This window comes from Colius striatus, unplaced genomic scaffold (genome assembly GCF_028858725.1).
Source record: "Colius striatus isolate bColStr4 unplaced genomic scaffold, bColStr4.1.hap1 scaffold_48, whole genome shotgun sequence".
Taxonomy (NCBI): Eukaryota; Metazoa; Chordata; class Aves; order Coliiformes; family Coliidae; genus Colius; species Colius striatus.
In genome coordinates this window covers 1,181,033-1,205,629 of record NW_026908529.1, presented here as the reverse complement: position 1 = coordinate 1,205,629, position 24,597 = coordinate 1,181,033, and the positions used below count along the sequence as shown (strand labels likewise).

Here is a 24,597-nt window from a genome sequence, read left to right as displayed (position 1 = left end):
GGATGTGTTAAGTATCTGAGCTGCAGGATGCAGCTTCCTCTCGGATCCTCAACCGACACTGGAGATGATTTGTGCAGAACTGATGCTGTGAGTAATCTGCACACTTAGACAATAGGCTAGAAAGGGGGAGAAATACAAGTCTGAGATGTGCTTTCTTGCATGATGTTATTGGCCACAATAAGCCACAAACCTAGTGGGAACTGCTTGTAATAGGAGCAGCAAAATGTTGCTAGATTTAAGGACAAAGGGGGAAAAAAGGCAAAAGCCAAGAAGCCTGAGAGCTTTGTGCTGCTCCAGTACTCGTGATATCTTTGCTGGAATACAGTCAGTTAGGGACACATATTTGCTCTGTTTTTCAGGCTGACAACTTTTTGGGAAGTTTATCAACAGCTCAGTTTTTTCCAAGAGTGGGACAAAACCAGAGGGCTCAAAAGAGGGGTTAAAAATAGGTAGCTCTTAAAAATAGCTGCTGCTAGATGCTGTGGATTGGAGGCTTGAAAGCTGGCTTGAAGGTGAATCTCTAGGGCAAGGGGTTAATCTTTCCTTTTCTTTGTGCAAACCCATCCAAGTCTAAGTTAGAAGCCTCTGAAAAGTGTTACTGCATGTATTCATTAGACAGCCCTTGTTAAAATCTGCATCATCCACCTGTGTTTAAGAGCTCAGCAGCCTCAGCCCTTCCTGCATACCAAACATACAGTGTGCTTGCAGGACTTGGTCCATCCAGCCTGATGAGAATAGAATCAGATCTCCAAGACCAAGCATTTATTCCACTAAAAGATGAAAGGAAGAGGGCATAAGGGAGGAAAGACAAAACAACTACCACTGAGTCATAGAGTGGTAGGGTTGGAAGGGACCTTTAGAGATCATCCAGTCCAGCCCCCCTGCAGAAGCAGGTTCACCTAGATCAGGTCACACAGGAACGTGTTCAGGTGGGTTTGGAAACCTCCAGAGAGGAGCCTCCACACTGTCCCTGGGCAGCCTGGGCCAGGGCTCCCTCATCTCAGCACTGAAACAGTTTTTCCTGTGTGTATAGCACCCAGTCTGTATGGACCATACAGTGTTTGGCATGATGTCATCTCCAGCCTAGGGTGGAGATAACCTTCAGTCTTCTGGAAGTGACAGGTGAAGAGCTGCGCTAGAATAGTGCCCCAGAGTGAGAGCACAAGTGGGGAAGCCTCGCCTGTCTGCAGCAGACTCTCTCCCCAGGTCCAGCACACAGCATTAGGAGTTACTTTCCTCAAGAGAGAATAGATTTGTCTTCCTGCCTGTTTCCATAGCTCCAACAGTCAGGAGCCAGACTGCAGGGCCCAGAGATCAGCACTTGAATGCTGGAGCAAGGGACTATCTTTCAGAAGACCCGGAGGAAATCCCATGCCAAAGCTTCAATGCAGAGAACACTGTTTAGTTTTCAAATCTACCAAATCCACCACATGGTCACTTGAAATAAAGACTCCTCCTTCCCATCAGAGGTGCCTTCCAAAGGAGCTCTTCACATGCTTTGGGTGAAGGCAGGTTTCTGTGCTGAAACAAGACCAAGCAACAGCCAAGCCTAATTTTCTTTGCTGCGAGCTTGTGTTAAGAACAGAGTAGAGCCTGAATAAAGTTGTCCTTGTTTTCTGTCTGCATGCCTGTACACATTTTTCACAGTGTTTATAATAAGGAATCCAAATTCAGTGCTAGAGTGAGTAGATGCCATTCTGAAAACGTGCAAGGAACAGATGAAGGGAGTAGGAAGGTGTCGTTTGTGCGCAGCCTCATGTAGAGTAAAACAGTCCCTGCGCAGCAGATGGGTTTCTTAAGCACATACACTGGGTTTGGAGTGCGGAATGTTTCCTTTAATCAGATGTCTCCTCAGGCCTCGTGTTTTTGGAGTATTTCACCCTCTGTCGTCGAGAGAGGAGCCTTCTCTCACTTACAATGAAGCACCGGCATATATATTGAGGCCCTTGCTGTGGTGAGGTGTGGTGTAGTGGTACACGAAGCGATGGCACGAAGCACGAAGGAACTGAGAACTTTGGTCAGTTTGACAGAGGTGATAAAAAACTTCAGTGGCATGTATGTTAAAAGCATTTCTGTCTCTGCAGGACTACCTGATCCGACTGGCATCTGCCACCTTAGTGAACGTTTCCCTTGCTGGTTAGTTTCTTGCCACTATGCTAATACACTGCTTTCAAGTGGGCAAGAATAAACAGAAAAGTACATACATTTTCAGGGCCCAGCTCAGTGAAGCCTGTGCTTTGAAAGGGGTAGGGAGAGGGCATTATTTCACAAGGTTTCTTAGATTGGTGCTGACCCTGACTGCAGGCTGTGCTGCTTTATGCTTACCTGACTCGCTCCAGCTCTCAGTGAACTGGAAACAAAACTACTTGCAGGATGAACTGTTAAAAAGATGCAGTCTGGGCTGTGTTTTACTACAAACAATACCCAGTGTAAATAACTAAACCCCAGACCTCTCTTATTTTAGGAAAACAGTTGCATGTCGTTACTTTCCCTTGATATGTTGCTCTCCAGCCTCACCTAACAAATATCCTCAAAGCACATGCTAAATATGTAACACCAAGGAAAGATTATAGTGGCGATGCCAGGGGGTGGAACAATTGTTACACGTCTTGGCCTGTTGAGAAAGACCCCAACAACTTGAAAGTGGGAGAAAACTGAATTACAACATAGCTGCTAAATCAGGTATTCCCACAGCGTTGCCTCTCTGATTTATCGCTGTTGATGCATGTGAAGCTCTTCAGAAGGAATAAAAGTTCTGGAGCCCTTTAACTTCAAATGAGTAAAGTCTGTACAGTAATATCATTCCAGCTGTTTCTTTTATTAGCTGCGGCTTCATGTTTCTGTCCTTGACACTTGAAGATCAAACCTACTGAAATATGAATCATTGGAAAATGTGAGTTTACTTCAGCGTCTCATTTTGTCAAGAAGCTCATTATGTAAGAGGAATGTGTCATGGAGGTAGTCATCCCCGTGGTGGGGGTGCAGGCATGCTACTGCTCTTCCCACCGTGCACACCCCCCTGAATACACCTACGGGCTGCTGTTGATGCAGGTAATAAGACATAGGCTATGTCTTGAAAGAAATCGTGGGTTTAAGAGCTTATTTGCCTCAGGAAAGGTAGGTTTATTTGGGGGGGGGGAGGGAAGCACCAGTTTAAGTCAGCCCTGCACAGCAGTGGCACAGCCTCCATCCAGACGTAGCAGGGCTGAGTGGGACTTTGCAGTCGTTTCCTCTGGTTCTGGGAAGCTGTTCAGAGAAGAGACGGTGAAGCTGAAATAGAAATGCTCCTGTGATGTCCCTGATCCCACTGGCAGAGTCACAGGAAGGACAACGGATAGAGAGAAGATTAGGATGGAGCAGGAATACAGAAAAACACAAACAGAGGGGAAATTAAGGAGAGGGAAGGGAGGGACTTGGGGAGGGGAGAACAGAGCACTGAAAATGGTGTCAATAGGAGAACCACCTGGTTTTCCCCAGGCTCCAAAGGATCACCTCAGAAGCTGTTAGTTAAGGCAGTCTTCAAGGAGGGAAGAAAAGCCTGAATCCCCCCAGGGCACAAACAGGGGTCGAAACACAGTTTCCTCTGCTTTGGCTGCAGGGCAAGAGCTAATGCAGGAGGAGCTCAAGAGGTGGGATGTCAGCTCCTGCCTGACAGCCCTGGGAAGGCTGGGGATCAGCCAGTGGATCTGGGGTGGTTGGTCTGAAATGGGGCTTTCTGCAGGAGTGAGCTTACTGTGTGTTCCTTGTTTACTGGGAGACACACGTGATACATCTGGAGTTTGTTTTGCAGAACAGCCACATGCTCCCAAATGTAACAGTTGCTCAGTTTGAGCTTTGCCCTAAACGTATCAGATCCTATAAAACACTACAGTGCTCTGTGGACTTTACTGTTTCAAACTGGGCACCTAGAATAAGGCTCCTCTGGAAGATTATTTTGACTTTTGGTTTATTTTCCTGCTGCTCTAGAGTCTTGTGCATTTCATTGGGGCCAGTGAAACCACACCATTTCATAGAGCCCGTGCAAAGTAATGAACGTGGGCCATGCATGACAAGATTGTAGTGAGAGCCTCAAAGTCAGTACTGCTGTGTTGTGCTCGGGGTTTAGCTGGGGGCTCGAGCACTGAATTGAGTAAGTTGAAGAAATATACAATAACTGTCTTCTATTCTGTGCAGCAAGAGATAAAATGCCATAGAGGAGAACTCATGTGTTGGTTCACAGGCTGTTACTACAGTGCAGACTATTTCCTTGTCTTTTGAGTGCTGAGTTTGTAAGTAATGAGTAGAAATTAGCCTGAAACCTCCTCCTACAAGCAGCTGGGCTTGGGGATTTGGACATGTTTGTCCTTTAAGCTGTGCTGGGACACTGTAAGATGAGGATGAAGAGACTGATTTCACAGGAGAAGTTGCACATACGTGTGCAAGAGAGAACAAAGGTGGTCACGGCCGAGCTGGAGAAACAGGGAGCCGAGGCCAGCGTCACTGATGGAGCAGAGGGACCTGGGTTTGCTCAGTAACAGACCAGGGGAACAGGTGAAGAGGAAGGAGTTGTGAAGGGTCACTATGAAATATGGGAGTGAGCCAAACAATTTCTTTCCTTTGATCTCCATTCATTTATAACCATGTTGGTGTTGAGTCTCCTGGCACTAGTGTTTTTACAATGAATAGCTGAAAGGACAAAACCAGGTCTAAATTGTGCTGGTCTTGTGCTGAATAGCTTTCTGTAGCCTAGAAGTTACTTGGAGTTTTTACTCTTTTAGCTGTTGGACATTTTAAATGCGAAGCATGCAATTTACTTCAGACAGCTCTGAAAACAATAGCAAACTACAGACTGCTCTTATTCCATTGTCTGCAGGGACGGTTACAACAGCCTTTGCATCAGCCAGAATGCTTTTATTTCTTTAGTGAGAAATGCCTTATCTTTTGACAGACAAGAAAAGCTGAGATGGTTCAGTGTTTCAGATTCAGTTCCAGATTTGCTGATGTTTAAAATTAGCACCTCTGCATTTTTGCTGTGCTGAACTGATGATGTGAAACAACACAATAGAGTGTTTCAGTCTGTGCATCCTGAGATGAGTTGTTCTGTAGTTACCCAGTGTTACTTCTTCCATTAACAGGAGGGAATCCTCCCTAGTTGGCAACAGGATTAGAAACTGTGTGTAGCTCAGATGTAAGCCTGGCTCTTTACCTTTTTAAAGGTTTCGTTTTCTTTATACCCCTTTTCCCAAGTTGTTTGTTGTGAAACGTTCCAGTGAGTGTATGAGAAACGTTTAATTTCCTGCTGATGGGGCGTATCTTTCCATGCAGTTGTGCTTTGACTTATTTTTGGGGAACCCTGGTTTGCTGCTCACATCGTAACATGCCTGCATCTCCTTTTAATAATCACTTCAAGTGTGCTGAGCACTTCAGTTTCCTAAGTCAAAAAAAGAGACTCCACAGAGCGTTCTAACTTGCTTTGTTAAACAGTTCAACGCGACTTTATGTTGTTAACTGTGGGGGTATTGTTACTCCACTTTTAGGATGTTTGTACTTACATACATTGTGCACATTTTACTTGGAGCTCAGAAGTTATTCTCTCTAACATTTTGTTCTTGTTGTTTCTCTGTATTTCTAACTCACTTTTACAATCTATACATTTCATTTATGCTTTAGAAAAGAAACATCTGGTAGGTTTTTTTAACGAGAGCTTAGTGTTCATTGATCAGACAAGCAGCAAGGAATCTGCTGTATGGCTGATGATGGCAGGAAAACGAGGTGGTAGTCTCACTAACAATCAGTAAAGTCTGTATAAACTGGTGCTGCCTCATTTTCCAGGTTAGCTGAGCTCAGACTTGCACGCTTACAGGAAAACAAAAATGGTGTTTAAAAATGCCTGACTTGGGAAAAATACTCTTTTGAGACATAGAGATTAGAAACATTTAAAACACTCACACGTCTGCGGTTAAAGATGCTCACTCTTCATCCTCTCATGTCTAGAGCTTTCCTGTTTTAGCTTTGAGGTTCGGTCATCGTGTCGATGCCACTGGTTTTAGTCAGTTTTGTGTCCTGCAGAAATCAATTCATATTGTTCAGATACAACCTTCTAAGAATATTTCTGAAAGTAACACATCAACAAGTTTCTATTTTACACAGCCTGTGGAGCTGGATTTTGGAATTTGCTTTTTTAGTCGTTCTTTTGTGGAAGAGAAATCTTTCAGGCATGAATTGATAGTCCAGATCTTTTCAGGTCTGTCTGTGCTAACCTATGACCTCTGTTCTTAGGAGGTCAACATCTGAGGGCAGGAGATTAAGGCAGTTAAAAGATTGGAATGGGAACTGGAATGGAAAAATTAGCCAGCACATTTTGGGTGGAAAACATCAAAGTCATCAAACAATTTGCTTATTTTAAACTCGGTTTAAGGGTAACAAGCTAATTGTTCTGTGTTTGTTGACGCAAGCAATTTATATTACTTGAGGACATTAACACAGACGAATTTTCTTGGTGTTGGAGGATCACGATGCCTGTTCAGCATAAATACACTCTGTGCTTTGTATACTAGATGCATTTGTGCAACCGTTTTCAGCGCAGTAATGTAGGATCTGATAGTACAGTCTGTATGCGCTTAATTCACTCTGTTTCTCCCACAACACTTTCTGTTGCTTTTTGTAACCCGAATCTTGCTTGTGATCTTCTGGGGACCCTTTGCTCTCACTGGAGAATACAGGTGCTCTCAGGACGTGAGGAGAAAAATCTCTTGACTGCGATGCTTAAAAACTTCTGCAAGCACTTCTTTTCGTTACAGCTGTAAGTGTGAATTCCTTCCCAATGCAAACTTGTCACCGAGGAATGTGCTTTCCTAGGTTATAAATTGATTTACAAGAAAACATGGCGCTGCCTGTTTGTTCTTGCCTTAGCTCAAAATTCGTTAGTATATGCTTTTAGAAGAATGAGGACTTAACCTTTCATCTGCACAACTGGTTTCAAAGACGGTGTTATCTCGGAAGAGACACCTTTCCACGTGTGAAAACTATACATGTGACAATTATTAAGGATCTGTGTAGGCAATCACTTTTTTGTCTTGCCTGTTTAAAGCACAAATAAAAGTGGTTTCAGTATCACATGCAGAAGCCAGACTAGTGTTTCAACATGCAAGCCCACCTAGCAGGAAAGAAAACAAACAGGGATATCTCACGGGTCAAACTCTGCCCAGCAGTGTATGGATTATGGTACTTCACCTATAGGCAGGGCAAATAGTTAAAGTACTATAAAATACAGCAAAACTCAAGCAGGACAACCATCTGCAGGCAGCAGATTGACCTGGGGGGTTGGACTAGATGGTCTCTAAAGGTCCCTTCCAACCCTACCGTTCTATGATCTGTCTCAGTCTGACCTCCACACATTATTATTGTTCCTTTGACATTGAGGGATATGAGGTTTAAGCTCCCTTGCAACATTACAACTTTCTCAGCTATTTCTTTAAATGCTAAAACCTTCTTCATGAGACTTTTAGCCCTTACTTGTACCTGAGGGGAAATCGGGCAAAATGATCCCCTTCATTTCTTCCTCCTTCATGGAAGGGAAAGAAGGGAAGGGAAAAGAGCTGTTGTGTGCTGCAGCAGCCCACGGACCATTCCCAGGGACGCAGACACCGCTTTGTTTCCTTCCTGCCCTTTGGCTGGTGTGGCTGGAGAAGGCCTGCTGGCCGGGAGGCCTGCCACGACGGCCATGACGGCTGCGGCCTGCATCTGCGGCGGCTCTGCCTCAACCCGCTGTGGCCCGTGGCCCCGGGACTGCCCCCGCTGTGGGGGAACGGGGAGTGTTCCGAGGGGCAGGGCTGGCCCTGAAGGCTGCTGTGTCTTGGAGAGCTGGTCCCCGCTTGAGTTGTGGCCATGAAGTGAGGCGGCTTCTGATCAGCCACTTTGTGATTCTCGCGTGTGGGCGCCCTCCGGGGTGAAAGAAATCGGTGGGGCCAGTTGACAGAAAGGCTTTGGCTTCCCCGCTTGTGGGAACAGTGAATCATTGTGGAGGAACACAGGGCTTGTTTATTAATGAAGGAAAAGAGTTAGGCAGCTACAACGATAGTGTGCCTGGCATGGCTTGAGATACCTCTCTTGTTTGCCTGAGCCCTTTCTCTGTGCCTTCCCTCTGCTCTATTTACACCGTAAACTCTTCAGTGCAGAATTAGGTTCCTTCTCAGTCCGTACAATACTCACAATCACTGCTGCTTGTAAGTGCAGTAGCGACTGTGATTCTCGGCTGTTGCAATTACTAGAGGGCAGTGATGCACACGTGCAGTTTTTAATCCGTAAGACCTGCTCCCCGGGATTTTTGTTGGATGTGTGTAGCCTCTTGTTTCGTGATGTTTGGTGATTCAAAATCCCTTCCACAAGGCTGTTTTTCTTAACTGTCTTTTTCCCACTCTTTAAAAGTAGCTTGTAAGATCTACAGGTAAAAAAACCACTCCAGTGGAGAGTAGGGTGCTGGAGGTTTTTCATCCCTTGGTCACTCTTGCACTAGTCCTAAATGCACAAAGAACTGCCTCCCCAAGTTTTGCATACAGTAGCTTGCAGGGCAGAGCCGACTGCTTGCTGAGTCTGTAGAAGGGCTAATTCAAAATTCAGAGCAGTTATAATACAAATTTTAAACACCTTAGAAATGACATTTGACTTTTTATGATGAAACCCTGTGTTTTTTGCTTGGTCGGTATGAGAAATAGGTAGAGAATATATCCTCACTTCCCTCACGTGTTCTTTTCACACCAAAAAATTGCTGCAAGGATAGACAGAACCTATAGGGTTACTGCAAATTATTATCTTGGTGCTTACGTGCTTGTGAAGGTTGAAATTTCTGGCGGTGCAGCTGCATCAGATTTCTGCCTGCAGCCCTTACTGCTCTCGGAATCAGTGTCTCCAAATGGGCTCTGCAGTTTTCCTTAGCTGAGTCACTCCCTCACCACAAACTGCCATAAAGGGATGATTTCTTCCGCTTTGCTTTCTAGGGTTTAGCCTGCACCGCCCCCCTTCTTTTCAGAACAAGAACTCCTCAGAAAATACCTCTTGTAGTAATGCAGTCGAGTTCAGAGGGTTTCAGAAATCTGGATTGTTGGTGGCCTTTTTTGTTGGAGGGACTCTTGGGGTTTGTGCTTCTCATCTGTTTCTAGTTGCTAATTTGAAAAAGAAGCCAGCAAAGCAGCATGTTGGTTTCCTTTGTAAGTGGTGATTGAAGTGGTTCCCAGCTGCCAGGTGAATGTGAATGTCTGTGAGACACTTCAGGTGATAAGTTACCCATAAAATCTTAAGTATATTGCAACATATCCAAGGTGTTTCATCTCATTTTTCTTAATGAACCACATTTCTTGCTTAATTCTTGCATAAAACACGGATGAGTCGAACTGGAAAGCTTTTGAATTTGGCAGAATAATAACAGTCTTTACACTGGTTAAGATGCATTTTGTAGAAGAGGGATTTTGATTATGAAGAGCTAAAAAAATGCATGAAATCTGTTGTATACATACATGTTTCTATGTGACCTACTCTAGGAGGTCCTGCTCTGGCAGGGGGTTGAACTGGATGAGCTTTCAAGGTCCCTTCCAGCCCCTGAGGTTCTGTGTTGTACACACATGTAGCATATGCAGAAATGTATACCCAGATTTATGAAAGTTTGCCTCAACTGTGTTGAAGAAAGTGGGTATCAAAAGGAAACTGACTTAGTGAGAGACCAATTCAGAATGAGGTGTGCACGTTGATTACCTCATTGGTGAAAAACAAAGGGATGGCAGCTGATTAGTGCTTCTTTCTTATGCTGGCAGTCATACTCCCTTTCTATTCCAGCCTTCCACCAGGCAAGCTCGGTACAGGTAGTCACATAACAAAGTGATGCTGTGCAATGTATTGAATCCTGGCTTTGTAACCCAATTCACTTCACTGCAGTCACTGGTAGCTAAGGCACTACATGAGTGGCTTCTTCTGAAAGATGCTGCATGTACTGTGTTAGTAGGACAGCTTCCTCTACCCAGGCTGACCCACCACATGTCTGTGTAGTCAGCCTGGCCACAGCACACGCTCCTTTCTCCTGGTTCTCTCTGCTGATGCATCCCCGAGTGCCTTGTTTAACCTGATTTCCCTTTTGCAGCATGAGATGCTAGGCCAGATGAAGCTGTACCTGTAGAGCTGTGCTAGCCTGCTCTCAGCAGGCCAGGGAAGAACAGAAGTCGTGATGTTGCGGCGTGCCCTTTTCACACGTGTGATCTTGCCCGTGTAACAGGGTCACGTGGGAGCTCTCACAGACCTGCAAGGTATTCTTGAATTACAGATGATGGCTGAGACTGTAAGTGGAAGAAGGGTACGAATTGAAGGTGGAGTTAGTACTGGAAATGAATTGTGAGGCTGTGTGCACACTAATGGCTGTGGTGGAAGCATCCGGCTGCTGCATTGGGAACAGAGTACCACCGTGTTCCCTTCTGTGGCAGCAGGTGGTGAGTTTGCTTAAGCTTGTGGATTTTCTTACACTGTCGAGGACTACAGTTTGTGTGAGGCATATAAATCCATTTTCACTTAGCTTGGAATTGTTTTCCTAAAGTAGACTCTCATTGAGTTAAAGCAAAAACCGTTCCACAGGGACAGGTTTACACGTAAAGGCTTGAAACACACCTGGTTCAAGTTTATTGGTATAAAAATCCTTCTTTCCTTGAGTAGCCAGCTGTGACCTCTGAAGCAGTTCATGCATATCACCATGTGAAAGCTAAATGGGACTATCAGGAGCAAAATCAGGATGGAAGTGAAGGTTAAGGTGTGAAGAACTAAAGATGGGGAGGAAACGTGGTAAAAGGGGTCACTGGATATGAACTGGGGAGTTGGTGGGACTTGCACTGGCTGAATTAGAGGTGTGTGGGCAGTGCTTACCTCTCCACTGCAGAGACAGGGCTGCTGCTTCTGACCTGATGCTTTCTGCAGACTGATGACTTCCAGTGCCTGTAGACAGGTCTTTGGCATACTTCTGCCCCAACCTCAAGGGGGATTCTCCTTCCCCCCTCCTCTGCCCTGGTGAGGCCTCATTTAAGAGTCCTGTGTCCAGTTCTGGGCTCCTCAGCTCAAGAGGGACGGGGAACTACTGGAGAGAGGCCAGCATAGGGCCACCAAATGGTCAGGGGACTGGAGCATCTTCCTTCTGAGGAAAGGCTGTGGAACCTGGGGCTGTTCATCTTGGAGGAGACTCAGGGGGGATCTCATTAATACAAGTATTTGAAAGGTGGATGTCAAGGGGACGGGTGACACTTTTTTCTGTTGTATCCAGTGACAGGACAAGGGGAAATAGACAAAAGCTGGAACACAAAAACTTAAGGAAAAACTTCTTTACTGTAAGGATGAGGGAGCCCTGGCCCAGGCTGCCCAGGGAGGGTGTGGAGGCTCCTTCTCTGAAGGTTTCTCAACCCGCCTGGACACGTTCCTGTGTGACCTGATCTAGATGGGACCCGCTTTGGCAGAGGATTGGACAGGATAATCTCTAAAGGTCCCTTCCAGCCCCTACCATTCTGTGACCAGCACAGGTCACAGCTGTGTGCTTTGCACCCGTGGCCCAGCATGTGTGGCTGGCCAGGACTGGGCCCGGCTGGGACACAGCTCTGGGTGCCCAGGGTGCGGTGCCTGTGTGAGCCGGGCTGCAGGCAGAGCTGTGCCAGGCTGTGCTTGCGCTGGAGCCCACTGGGGAATGGCTGGGCACCAAGTGCCAGGCTCCCCAGAGGTGTGCTGTGTCTGCTCTGCAGCCCTGGGGAGCGGCAGGGCCGGGTTCCCTGACTCTATAAGGACTGTTTGAGGAAGGAGACCAAGTGTGTGGCTGCAAGGTTCTGCTGCTGCCACCGAGTGGGATGTGGGTGAGCTGTCTCAGGTGTCTCCCAGGGTGGCCCCTCCTGGGAGAAGACAGGCTGCACTGTGATGGCTGTCAAAAAAGCAGGTGCTTGTAAAATTCCCCTCTGGTATTTCAGACAGACAGCACTCCTGACACTGCCAAATGCAGCCGCAGGCTCATGCTGCTGAGAGATGGTCAGTGTAGCCAGGAGAGGTCTCCTGAGGATGCTGTAACAGATGCAGCCCCAAAGGCCCGTTTGGCAGAGCATGCCAGTTAATTCTGCCTGTGCTGCAGTCTCTTTCTACAAGAGGAAAAGAGCCTCTCTGGAAGAAGGCTGAAGTCTGCAGTCTGGTCAGGTCAGCATTCTCCTGCCAAATGCAATTGGATGTGTGTGTGTCCCCCAGCAGACTGAGAAGGTACAGAGATGGCCCTGGGCCAGCTCCAGGGGGAATTCCTTCAGATTTGGAGGGTAAACTTAACATTTCCTCCATCAATAATGGTATTTTCAAACGTGCAGTCAATGTGTACATTTAGGGTGTCCTTAATGTAGGCACTGAACATCCTGAGATGGTTTTTCCCGCTTTGTGTATGTTTGTCAGCCATATATGCTGAGATATCAAGAGCATAAACTCCCAGCTGATTCTGTATCTCGTGCTTGTGTCTGTTTATACATAGGCAGGTCTTTGGACTCTTCTTCACACCCCTGGGGACACACAGCTAGTGTTTAACTGCACCTAGCTGAAAGCAGCACGTCCATTAGAACATGGTTATATCTGGGGCCAGTATCTCCACTCTGCATGTCTCTTCTTTATGGCCTCCATACAGGTGAAGCCATCCAAGGGTGAATTGAAGCTGCCACAGGGTGAGGAGCAAAGCTGGCGCTGGCAGTCGCCTCAGTGTGAGGAGGCTGGTGCTGGTGATTGCCTCAGGATGAGGAGGCTGGTGCTGGTGATCGCCTCAGGATGAGGAGGCTGGTACTGGGATCGCCTCAGGATGAGGAGGCTGGTACTGGAATTGCCTCAGGATGAGGAGGCTGGCGCTGGTGATCGCCTCAGGATGAGGAGGCTGGCGCTGGGATCGCCTCAGGATGAGGAGGCTGGTACTGGGATCGCCTCAGGATGAGGAGGCTGGTGACCTCCTCAGTGTGAGGAGGCTGGCGATCGCCTCAGGATGAGGAGGCTGGCGCTGGAATTGCCTCAGGATGAGGAGGCTGGCGCTGGGATCGCCTCAGTGTGAGGAGGCTGCTGATCGCCTCAGTGTGAGGAGAGGCCGGCGCTGGTGATCGCCTCAGTGTGAGGAGAGGCCGGCGCTGGGAACCGCCTCAGTGTGAGGAGGCTGCTGATCGCCTCAGTGTGAGGAGAGGCCGGCGCTGGCGATCGCCTCAGTGTGAGGAGAGGCCAGCGCTGGGATCGCCTCGCCTGCTGCCGTGGCCCCGCGGCCGTGCGGCGCTGGGTGCCTCGCTGCGGCGGGATGGATGCCTGGCTGGCTGTCGCCCTCTGCCGGGGCGGCCCGTGCGGCTGTGAGGGGAGCTGGGATGGCGGCCCCGGGTACGGGCTCCCGGCCGCACGCACCGGGTGGGCTTTTGGCGCCGGGGCGGCAAGGGAGCACCTGCCGAGGGACTGTTAAAGAGATTCTCAAATGTAGCTCGGCCTTCATCAAGAAGGACGCAGGAGCCGCTGCTGTTTCACCAGCAGACACCGTGCCTGCTGGTTCTGAGCCTTCCTGACACAGAAAACCTGAGCTGTCAGCTCCCAGCTCCAGAGGGACAGGGAAGTGCTGGAGAGAGGCCGGCACAGGGCCACCAAGATGATCAGGGGACTGGAGCATCTTTCATACGAGGAAAGGCTGCGGGACCTGGGGCTGTTTAGTCTGGAGAAGAGGAGACTGAGGGGAGATCTCATTAATATTGACAAATATCTCAATGTCAGGAGGTTGGGGCAGCACTTTTTTCTGTTGTATCCACTGACAGGACAAGGGATGATGGGATGAAGCTGGAACACAAACAGTTCCATTGAAACATAAGCAAAAACTGTGTCAGTGCTGAGGTGAGGGAGCCCTGGCCCAGGCTGCCCAGGGAGGGTGTGGAGGCTCCTTCTCTGGAGGTTCCCAAACCCACCTGGACACATTCCTGTGTGACCTGATCTAGGTGGGACCTGCTTTGTCAGGGGGTTGGACTGGATGGTCTCTAAAGGTCCCTTCCAGCACCTACCATGCTGTGATTCTGTGGTGCTGTATTTTATAACCAGTTGCCTGTCTGTCTTTGTTTTCAGTGAGATCCATGCAGAAGAGCACTTCGATCCGCAGGGAAAGTTTTCATCTCACGAGTTTGGAGCAGAGGGCCCGTGGGGCAACATGGCCGAAGGTTAATTTTCTTTTTTTCTATTGTTTTACTATGATTTTCACTCTCTCATTCGTTCTCTCTAACCACCCCCCCTTTCCCCCCCTCCCCCTTTAACCCAACTATGCATTACCCTTTTTTAGCAGCTCGCGCAAGGGGGCTTTCTCCTAACCCATTGTTACCCAGCTAAGAAACTGTTCCGTACAGCCCACACCGATTCACAACTTGAAAAGCTTTCAGGGGGCTATTGTTTGAATTGTTCCTGTTTGATTAAGCACAGTTGCCGTGGTGGGATGAGAGAAAACGGCCGTACACCTGTCCCAACTTTAATCGAAAGTTTATTCCAAGGAGAGATGGAGACACGGTGCAAAATAGTGGTTTCGGCGCCGCATGTGCAGTAACTAGTTGTGCAATCTACCCAATTTGGCTTATTCTCTCTCCTGCACCCCTTCCCTGACCGGCCTCTCCCCCCTCCCTCGGGTCCTGCGCCTTGCGAGGAGAGACTAATTGGGCTGAGAGTTTTCTGTTGAGAAATGGGATCGGTCTTAAACCAGCAATATTCAAGTAAAGTATCGCGTTCCGGGCTGTAATGTGGCTGAAAGATGGAGTTAAATGGAAAAATGCACGTATGTACAGCAACGTGGGCTGCCCAGGCACAGAGGGCGGGGGAGAGGCTCCGTGCCGCGGTGCTTCCTCCCTCTAACCTCCGGGCATTTTCATTGCCCTTTTTTATTCACGCATTTTGGGGAGAAGTTGCTTGTTTTAGGGCTTAACGGAAAAAAAATATCTTTCGTCCGTTTGCGTTTGCATTCTTGTTCTGTTCGATTTTTTTTGTTGTCGTTTCCCCCTCGTTCCTTCTGTAGTGACCCCTTCATACAGCGCCAATTCTGTTACCAGAATTTAACTCTATCCTTTGCATCTTGTCCCCCACCTTCCTTCTTTTTCCACCCCCCCTCTCCCCGCACCACTCCCAACCCCCCATCCCGCCCCCCCACGCCTTTCCCTCTTCCTCAGCAGGGGCGAGTAAAGGTGGAGACGAGCCCGGGAAGTTGCCGGAGCAGGAGGAAGAGGAGGAATCCCAGGTTTTGCACGGAACCGGCCATTGCAAATGGTTTAATGGGAGAATGGGATTCGGGTATATCTCCATGAGCAACCGAGAGGGAAGCCCCTTGGAGTCTCCAGTTGATGTCTTTGTACACCAAGTAAGACTCATTTTTTTTCCCCTGCCTTCCATCTCAGGCAGCCACATTTGGCTGAGCTCAGTGGGGCTCCGGTTTCACGCGAAGAGAAGTAAGCTTGGGTTTTTTTTTCCTAGGTCTTTAGGTACATCTGTAATTAAAAGCATTGCCTCGGATAGTGGTTTTGTTGGCGGTGTACGATCTGAGTAAATAAGGTCTTTAGATTGCGCTTAGTCTCTGTGGCTGGAGGTTTGAGCGAAGGACTGGTGGTGTTTCTTCACACGGTCCTGCTTGGTTAGGAATTGCTCCCGTGCTTTTTGTTTGTTTTCAAATGCCACGCTTTTGTTTTTAACAAGGTTTATCTTTTGTCACCAGACTGATTGTGAGCTGATGTGCCTTTCTTTTGGAAAAGGGGAGGGGAAAAAAAAGGTTTTCAATTAAACTGGATTAAGCTTGGAAAAGGATAAATAAATGTCGGGTTTCATCCAGATAACGTTTGAATACGACTCCAAACGTTTTTCTTGCTTTTTAAAAGCTCATCTGAGATTAGTTAGTGAAATGAAGACATAATTACAGAGTTATTCTGCAGTAATTGGGACCTGGGAGCATCCCTGTGGTGATACTCTGAAGCGTGTGTGTGGTTTGCTTGGTTGGTTTTAAAATACTCCTTCCTAGACAAAAAAAACAAACCCCAAACCTGGTAAAGGTGAAGGAACTGGGACCAATTCTGTCGTGCTGCTGGGGAGAGGAGGGCCGTGTGGCCCTCGGGTTTAGCTTTAAGCAGAGCAGCCTGGACGTGGGAGCTGGCATGAACGCCTTCACGCACGGGAGCCCCAGATGCCAGACACGGACAAAATGACAAAGCTGAGGGAGCTATTCCCAAGCTCTGTGGTGTGGTTTGTGAAGCAGGAGCCCTTCTGTTAGTCTACAGTTGCAACGACGTCTTCTCTGGGATCAGAAGAGCGCTATCAGCTAGAGAGACCATTTTGGGTCTGGCTAGGGCCATGTTAGGAAGGCAGAAAGGCATCTTAACTTTTTACGTGGTTGGCCATTTTCTGTGACGTTGGCAGTGACGGGGCAGGGGGGTGTTCCACGATTATGCAGTGATTCCCTTTCACTGTTCCCTGTGATGGCTTGGCCATATCTGTGGTAATTCTCATCAGGCTTCTTTAAACAATACACCTTTCATTAGGTTAATTAGAAGGTGACCGAAACATGGGAGGAATGCTGCTGCTGTTGCCGTTGCTCCTTGCTGGGGTGCATTTCTGATCCTACTGTCTTACCCTGGCCCTCAGGGCCTGAATATCAGTCTTACCTGCTTGCATTTGGAATTATCCACAAAGCCTAGAATCCGACAGAGAATGTACCAAATTCTTACACTCACTGCTTTGTACTGGCACGGGAGGTGCTCTCTCCCCCTCCCCCATGCCCCTTGCTGCTGAATGAATGCAGTGCTTATCAAAGGAGGAGCACCCTTCCTCCTGGTTTCCCCTCTTTTCTTCCCTCCTTTCTACCTTTTCAGTTGGTGAAACTGCTCTTTACAGCTCTGTGAATTTACTTCAAGGATAAAATGCCTTTTTTCCCATCCGATTTTCTGTCATTCTGTGTCATTCTTTTTGCTTCCCAAATAATAGAAACTTATGAAGAATGGCAGCGTTGTTAATTAAAAAAACAAATGCATTTAGGAACAAAGATATCCTTAGAGCTGTGGAAATAAAATCCAAGTGCATCCAACTGCACAACAGTGCAATGCATTTAAATGTGAATAAGGTGTGCTGTTCCAAACATGGAAAGCAGTAATGGAGAATAATCAACAAGCATGTGGGAAGCATGAAGTTGTGAGCCCTAAAGGAGGGAACAAGAAGGAAATGTGAGACATCTTTGTTTATGCTTTAATCATCTACAGTTTATCAGTGTCTTTGGGTTTCTAAGACCTATCACAGTGTGAAATGCAGTGAAAAAGAGTGTGTGTCATCGCATGGGAACCCTGTGCCTGGGTCATTTGGAGTATTACTGAGAGATGTGTCTTTCTGAGTGAAGATATTGCTTATATATGTATATATACGTGTGTGTGTGTGTGTATGCAATGCATGGCTCTTATGACAAAACACATTTGTCACCTTTTCCTTTCTGATGAAATCTAGGATATACATAAAGTAATGTGAAGCTTCTATCAGTCAAAAGCAGTTTGTCTCCGTTTCACGTGCAGCAGCAGCATCTGTTTTGTTTCAGAGTACATTTCAGGTCATTTCTATTGCTGTACACAGTGCTTCCATGTTAGCTGGCTAACTGACCCGTGGTAACAGTAGTAGCCAGCGCACAACAATGCCTTTAAATGAGTGATGTTGCTCAGCAGTGCTGCTTGTACAACAGAGCCCGTTGCCTGAAAGGTGGTTGAGCCCCTCTTCCTGTTAGTTTCATTAATCTGAGAAATTTAGTCACCAGAAAAGGCCTTTTCAAGGCAAAGGTGTTATCTTATGAATGTGTTGGAACAACATATTGCTGTTCAAAAATGCCTTGAACACGCTTCATCGTGGGTTTGTGTGTGCATAGTGTTGCATGAGTTCAGGCCTTCTGCAATCTGTGTAGCTACCAGTATCGTTTTGTACAGTCCAGGCAGAAGAAAGAAGCTTCTCTCTTACACAGTCCAGCTCCTGTCAATGCAAGCTTGAACCCTGCAACAACATCTTTCCTTCCTTTACCTTTTCATGGTGAGGTTGTGCTCAGTTGATGAGATCTGGCTGTGGGTAAAAAACTTACTGGATGTGGAGTCAAAATTCCTGTAATAGTTGAGGAAATTAACTGTTGAGTCTCATTACACCTAGAGTTCTGAGCTTGCAATAGATAATTTTACTCTCTTGTCAGAGTTCCCCCCTTGGTTGTGAGCAGATTACAGTCACAGATGGGTTTTTTCCTCCAGTCAGTCCTTTGCTAATTGTGCATATTGATGTACTTCTGATGGATGATGCTTTTGTTGGGACTTCTCTTCCCCTTCACCCAATGAAAGTTCCCTTCATGAAACAGCCACGCTATGGAGTTTTCAGCTCTGCCTTTCAAGTCCTTCCTTCAGCATTGATCATTTTGATTGATCTGCTCTGAACCACGCTCAGGTTGCTGTTACCCTTCTGGTGATAAGGTGCCTGGAGCTAGATGCATTATTTAAGGTCGGAGCACGTCAGCCACGTGTGTGTGTGTGTGTGCAGTGTAAATATGGTGCCCTTACAAACATCTACACTCTTGCTCTTTTTCAGCTTTGTCCTGATACACCTTCTAAGCTTGGGTCAAGTGTTTGAGTCAGTGTCGTATCAAAATGACAAGTCCTAAAGCCCGATTTTGCTTTCCAAAGACAAGCCATGCCCAGTGCAGCAACGTGCCTTGTCCACTGGGTTTCTTGTAGATGGGAAACAAAAAGAGGAAGAGTAGCAGTTGGTCCTTTGTAACACTGTTAAATCCAAGGAATGTTCACCTGGGTGAGTTTGTCTCAGTATGGTCATTTGGGCTTTCAGTAAGTCGGCATGGAATGAATAATAGAGTTTGCTTGTCTGTTAGGAGCTGAATTCTGCACATAGCTGCGTGTGAACAGCTCTCCCGAAGTTGTAGGAGGAGATCTGTTTGTCAAAGGGTAAAGCAGACTGGAGAGGTGAGGCGAGTGGAACCCTGTGTGGTGCACATGAGCTTTCCCCAGGTCAGAGAAAAGGATGAGGCTTGTGGATCTGTTTCTGTGCTGAAAAATGGTACTCGCAGCTTTTTTTGGATGCTGGCAGTGAGGCTGAATGCTGTGGCTTCTTTTTACTTGCATGTGCTGGAAACGTGTCTGTTCTCTTTTGCTTGGTGTAAGTCTCAGATGTTAAAGATGGTAACGGAGGGAAGGGTGCTGGAGGTAAACAGATGCAATGAAATAACGCAGTTGTGAGTATCAAGGGTTGTGATTTGCCAGTCTCTTCCTGAGCAGAGAAAGAAGGGGCAGAAATGAGAGATGCAGAAAATAAGTGATCTAAGCAAAATGCCACTGAATAGCTTCTTTCCTCCTCTAAAGGACTGGATGACTGTGACAGCAGTTGTTCACAGCCCTGACTGGAAATAGCAAGACTGTTGTGAGGAGGCACTTATGGGCAGCCTGTTGTCTGCTCCCCACACGTTAGTGATAGCAGTGTACTCTCATCAGGAGCTGTAATAAGCCTGAACTCCAAACTTCCATTCTTTCCTAGCGCTTGGTGGGAGTTGTGAGCGCTCTTACAAGGTGCCTTTCTTTGGGGCCACCTTGTCCACTCAGTTTCTATTTGTTGTGGTTTGATTTCTGTTTTCTCTTAGCAAACGCTTTCCAAGAACTTGGGATGGTGGGGTTTTTTTTCCCCACTTAGGTTGTGTTACTGGTGATACTCTCACAAAACAGCGTTGAACCAAGGTGTTGCTCACACCAGAGGTGCCTGAGGCTTTACCTTACGGGCTTCAAATAGCGAGAAGTAATGGGATACTGGAAGTGGCCCTGTCAAGTGAAAAAGGGAAAAAGCTCAAGCCTGAAATCACTGTATTGACTGCTGGTAAAAATAACAGCAAAGCCTCTGACAGCTGAAAGAGAGCGAAAGGAGGAAAAGCACGTTGCCTTCAGGTTTTTCCCTTTGTTCATTGGCGCCGTGCCCACACACCCCATTCAGGGCTCTAGAAATGGTTCACTGACTTGAAACTCTGGCTGCTTTTAATTGTCTGGGGTTTATTTGTTTAAGTAATGTGAGGAAAATACCGAGCTAGGTCTCTCAACATTGAATTGTCAACTCTGCAGACATTTTTTGTCGCGGCGCTGCAGACAAGTTAAGGAGGATTCGGGTTTTACATTTGTTTTGCTGGATTCCAAATGCTGCTTTTCCACTGTGGCTTTGAATTGTTGTTGCAACCTCAGAGAATCTATTGAGCTGGCTAACAGCATTTACACAAGAAGTCAGCACCAAATCCGTCTGTAACGCTGGAAAGCTGTTGGTGTGTATTCAAGGAGGGTGCTGTGCGAGTCATTTGGAATGGGGTATTTGCAGCATTTTGTGGTGTTAGAAGTGCTGGGGGAAAAAACATACAAAAAAAGTACCCTGGCATAACAGAATTTGTGAAAGCAAAACTGTTCCATTCCTTTGGCTTTTAAAAATACTAAAAATCACCCGTGTAAAGATAATGTTTTGTTTGTAAACAAAGCTCCTGTTGTCAGAGGTAAAATGGGAAGAAGAAAAACATTTTTGAGCACTAATAATGCCCTGTACAACTCCCTGCACCAGCACAGGCTGGGGGTGACCTGCTGGAGAGCAGCTCTGCAGAGAGAGACCTGGGAGCCCGGATTGATAATAAACTGACCATGAGCCAGCAACGTGCCCTCGTGGGCAAGAAGCCAATGGCAGCCTGGGATGCATCAAGAAGAGTGTGGGCAGCAGGTCGAGGGAGGTTCTTATCCCCCTCTGCTCTGCCCTGCTGAGGCCTCATCTGGAGTCCTGTGTCCAGTTCTGGGCTCCTCAGCTCCAGAGGGACAGGGAAGTGCTGGAGAGAGGCCAGCACAGGGCCACCAAGATGATCAGGGGACTGGAGCATCTTTCATATGAGGAGAGGCTGCAGGACCTGGGGCTGTTTAGTCTGGAGAAGAGGAGACTGAGGGGGGATCTCATTAACATTTATAAATATCTACAGGGTAGGTGTCAGGAGGTTGGGACATCCCTTTTTTCTATAGTATCTAGCAACAGGACAAGGGGTGATGGGATGAAGCTGGAACACAAAAAGTTCCACTTAAACATAAGAACAAACTGTGTCAGTGTTTCCGTGAGGGAGCCCTGGCCCAGGCTGCCCAGGGAGGGTGTGGAGGCTCCTTCCTTGGAGGGCTTCAAGACCCACCTGGACACGTTCTTGTGTGACCTGATCTAGGTGACCCTGCTTCTGCAGGGGGGTTGGACTGGATGATGTCTAAAGGTCCCTTCCAACCTCTACCATTCTGTGATTCTATGGTTGAGATTGCATTTTAAACACTTTCCTTTGAAGCAAAGTAGAGGACATCATGTTTTGTGCCTGTCAAGTGTCAGCCTTTTGTTTTATAAGAGTGAAACTCAGAGAGACTGGAAAGTCTTGCTGAGGCTTAACTGTGTCTTTATTAAGGTGTAATTACGCAAAAAGACAAAAGCACATATGCCATGACTGGTGTTACTGAGAAAGAAAGGTTTGTCTGCTTGAGGTTCCCCTTGTGATTAGCACCCATCTGACTTGTCACCATTGTGGAACATTTAATGTACCTTTGAGTTTGGGACAAAGTACTTGTTCAGTAATTTCGTTTTAACAAGGTTTTCTCTGCTGAAGGACTGAAGAGGTATGGGTGGACCTAGAGATGGACCCACAGGACAGGCAGGATCTGCATTTTCAGTGGAGGAGTGGGGATGTGTTCTTTGGGCGTATTCCCAGCTGGGATGACAAAGATCCTCTTATTGCCACACAGACATTGCAAAGTGGAGGGCTTGCTTGAAGTAATCCTGCTTGCCTGGGTACTTGGTCTCATTGCTCTGTGTAGAATTACCATCCTTCAGTTGTATTAGGGACAAATTTTGCACATTTCCTTTTTCATACGTGATATTTTCACGTAGAAAACCAGCCAGGCTCATGATTGATGGAATAGACACCACACACTTCTGCTTTCACGGTTGTGTCCTCCCACGGACTCTCCCTTGCCTTTTAAATACCACTCAAAGAGAAGTCAGCTGTTTGTCTCATGCTTCACACTGTTGTGTTTGTTAGAAGAGCCACGTCCTAACCAGTGGACAAAACAGCCCTGGTCCTAACCAACAGAGCTGTGTTCTTGCTTGCTTTTTGGCTCAGTCAGAGCAGCATTGGTGGTGGTTGATGTGTTATGAATAGTGGCTGCTGGAGCAGTGAGAAGTCACCTGGTCTGGTACTCGGGGCTTTTGGAAGCAAAGGTGAACATGGTTTCATTAGAATGAATATTCCTGGTGGTTTTATCATTTTGAAGTCAGTCTTTGTGCTGTGGGAAGTGGACTTGGCAGTGTTGTCCATCTTCAGAAAGCCACGGGGGAGTTAAATGGCAGAGGTCCCCGGAGGTAACTCTGCTGTGGAAGTGGGGTCTGGAATCCTGCTTTCCCATTCCAGTTGAGAAACCTGACTCACAGAAAGTCTGGGTTGGAAGGGGCTTTTTGAGATTGCCTGCTCCAGCCTTTTACTGAAAGCAAGGAAGGGTCTTTAGGTTATTCAGTGCCCTGCCAAGCTGAATCTGAGCTATTTCCAGCAAAGGGAGCCACGCTCCTTCTCTGGGTTTAATTCCTCTCATAGTGAGCAACGTCTCCTCGTGTCTGGATAGAGTTTCCCCTGAATCAGCTCAAGCCTGTTGCCTCCTGGCCTGTTCTCTGTGCATCCTTGCGAAGAGACCAGCTCCCTCTTTGTGTGTGAGCTGTGAATGCTGTAGCTGTCAGTTCTTGTGCTCCACTGAAACAACGTGAAACACTCACAACATGATTGCAGGGTGCGCATGTCAGGGATTGCCCTCTGGTTTGGATACAATCCCCGGTCGCATTTGTTGGGTGGTAGATGTTACTTAGAGCCAGGAGTGGGATGGCACATCCAGATAAGATTCCCTTGTTGAATGCTGGAAAATGGAGTGAGAGTTGGCCAGGACACATTTTTCTCTTTGCCACGGAGAGTTGTCGAGCAAAGAGAGAAAACATTTCACAGCTGTCCTGCACAAACTGCAAGTGTCTGGCAGTTGACACCCAAACCTAGCTCGTTTAACTCGGCGAGCCTTTTATGTGAGAGCTTGATTCGTCAGGTTTATGCTGGGATGCAGACTTGCTGCTGTATGTAATTTGTGAGGAACTGAGGCATCAGAATCAGTGGTGAGCTGCTGTGAACCTCAGCTTGCCCGAGGCTTTGCTGCTACGGTGTAATATCAGAAGAGTTACCAGTGTGTTTCACTTTCTCTGATGATAACAGTTTCCTTTTCTGTGGTTGAAAATGCAAATTCATAACTAAATCATGCTGACTTGGTAATTTTTGGAGGGTTCTGAACTAGCAGCTCACTAGGGATCTTTGACTTGCCCGTTCTGGTGGGCTTTGTTCTGAGTGCCTTCCTTCTGCTGCTCGTACTCACTGCATCCCTTATTCATTGGTAGAGCAGCACAGCCGTGTCCCAAATACAAGGAATACAAGCTGTGATCATTCTGATCATAAAGGAATGAGCTCTGACATGAACGTTTGCTCTCTTACCATACTGTTAGAAGCTCAGATCCTGGTGGCTGTCAGATGTGGGGGTTTCAGAACCTGGCATATTCTCTGCTCCTGACATCTACAGCCTTCACCACAGGACAGGAAAGTGGTGTTTCATTTTTGCTGAGACCGAAAATGGGTTCCTGCTACTTGTTTAGTGTTGAAGAGTGTTTTCAAGGCTGTAATTTGTAGTCTCACCCGCTCTAGTTCACACAGAGGAAGCTGTTACTCAGCCTGTGTGTGTTCTAGGAGCGCAGGCAGGGATAATTTGTCCTGTTGTTTATGAATGTAAATACTGTTTTAAGGCAATGGTAACCGAGAGTGTTTTTCCTATTCACAGAGCAAGCTTTACATGGAAGGATTTAGAAGCCTAAAAGAAGGAGAACCAGTGGAATTTACTTTTAAGAAATCTTCCAACGGCCTTGAATCAATACGGGTAACAGGCCCTGGAGGGAGCCCCTGCTTAGGAAGTGAAAGACGACCCAAAGGGAAGACAGTACAAAAAAGAAAACCAAAGGGAGATAGGTAATTATGTTACTTTGCTATTCCTCCTTCCCCCCACCACCCCTTTTCCCTTTTTTTTTTCTTTGCAAGTGTTTATTGAAAGTCTGTTTTGATCATGTATCCATTTGTGAAGACAAACCCTCCTGTGTACGGGCTCTTACGTGGAACTCGGGCGTTCGGTTAAACCCCTGAAGCTGTTGTCTACGGGACTACATAAATCATCCCCTCCACTGGTTTTACTACAGAAGCTTTTATTGAATTAGAGGCAGCCTGCAAAGGAACGTAAAACTGATTTGCAAATATTGCTGTTAGAAGAGTGGTCAGGCTGAAAACAGGTGAAGTAACGTCCTGCTTAGGTGGGAGCTGTGCGTGCTAGAGGCTCGTGTGTGCAGGGGGCTTTTAAACTGTGCATCCGTGGTTTTAGACAGAGGAAAGGGTAAGTGGTGCACTCAGGGTTGAGATGTGTGTAATTGATTAATTATGTTTTGATGCCTGATGGGCTGAGGAATGGTAATAATCTTTTA

The 24,597-nt window shown here is 47.0% G+C and overlaps 1 protein-coding gene across 1 annotated transcript in view; it reads left to right on the top strand.

Annotated features, from left to right (window-relative positions):
• The first annotated feature begins 14,787 nt into the window (after positions 1-14,787).
• LOC133629507 (protein lin-28 homolog B-like) overlaps positions 14,788-24,597 on the top strand; it is a 29,685-nt gene continuing 19,875 nt past the window's right edge. The window contains 4 exon segments of the mRNA XM_062020164.1: positions 14,788-14,814; positions 14,816-14,837; positions 15,057-15,361; positions 23,910-24,094. Of these exon segments, the coding sequence (XP_061876148.1) occupies positions 14,788-14,814; positions 14,816-14,837; positions 15,057-15,361; positions 23,910-24,094 (539 nt within the window).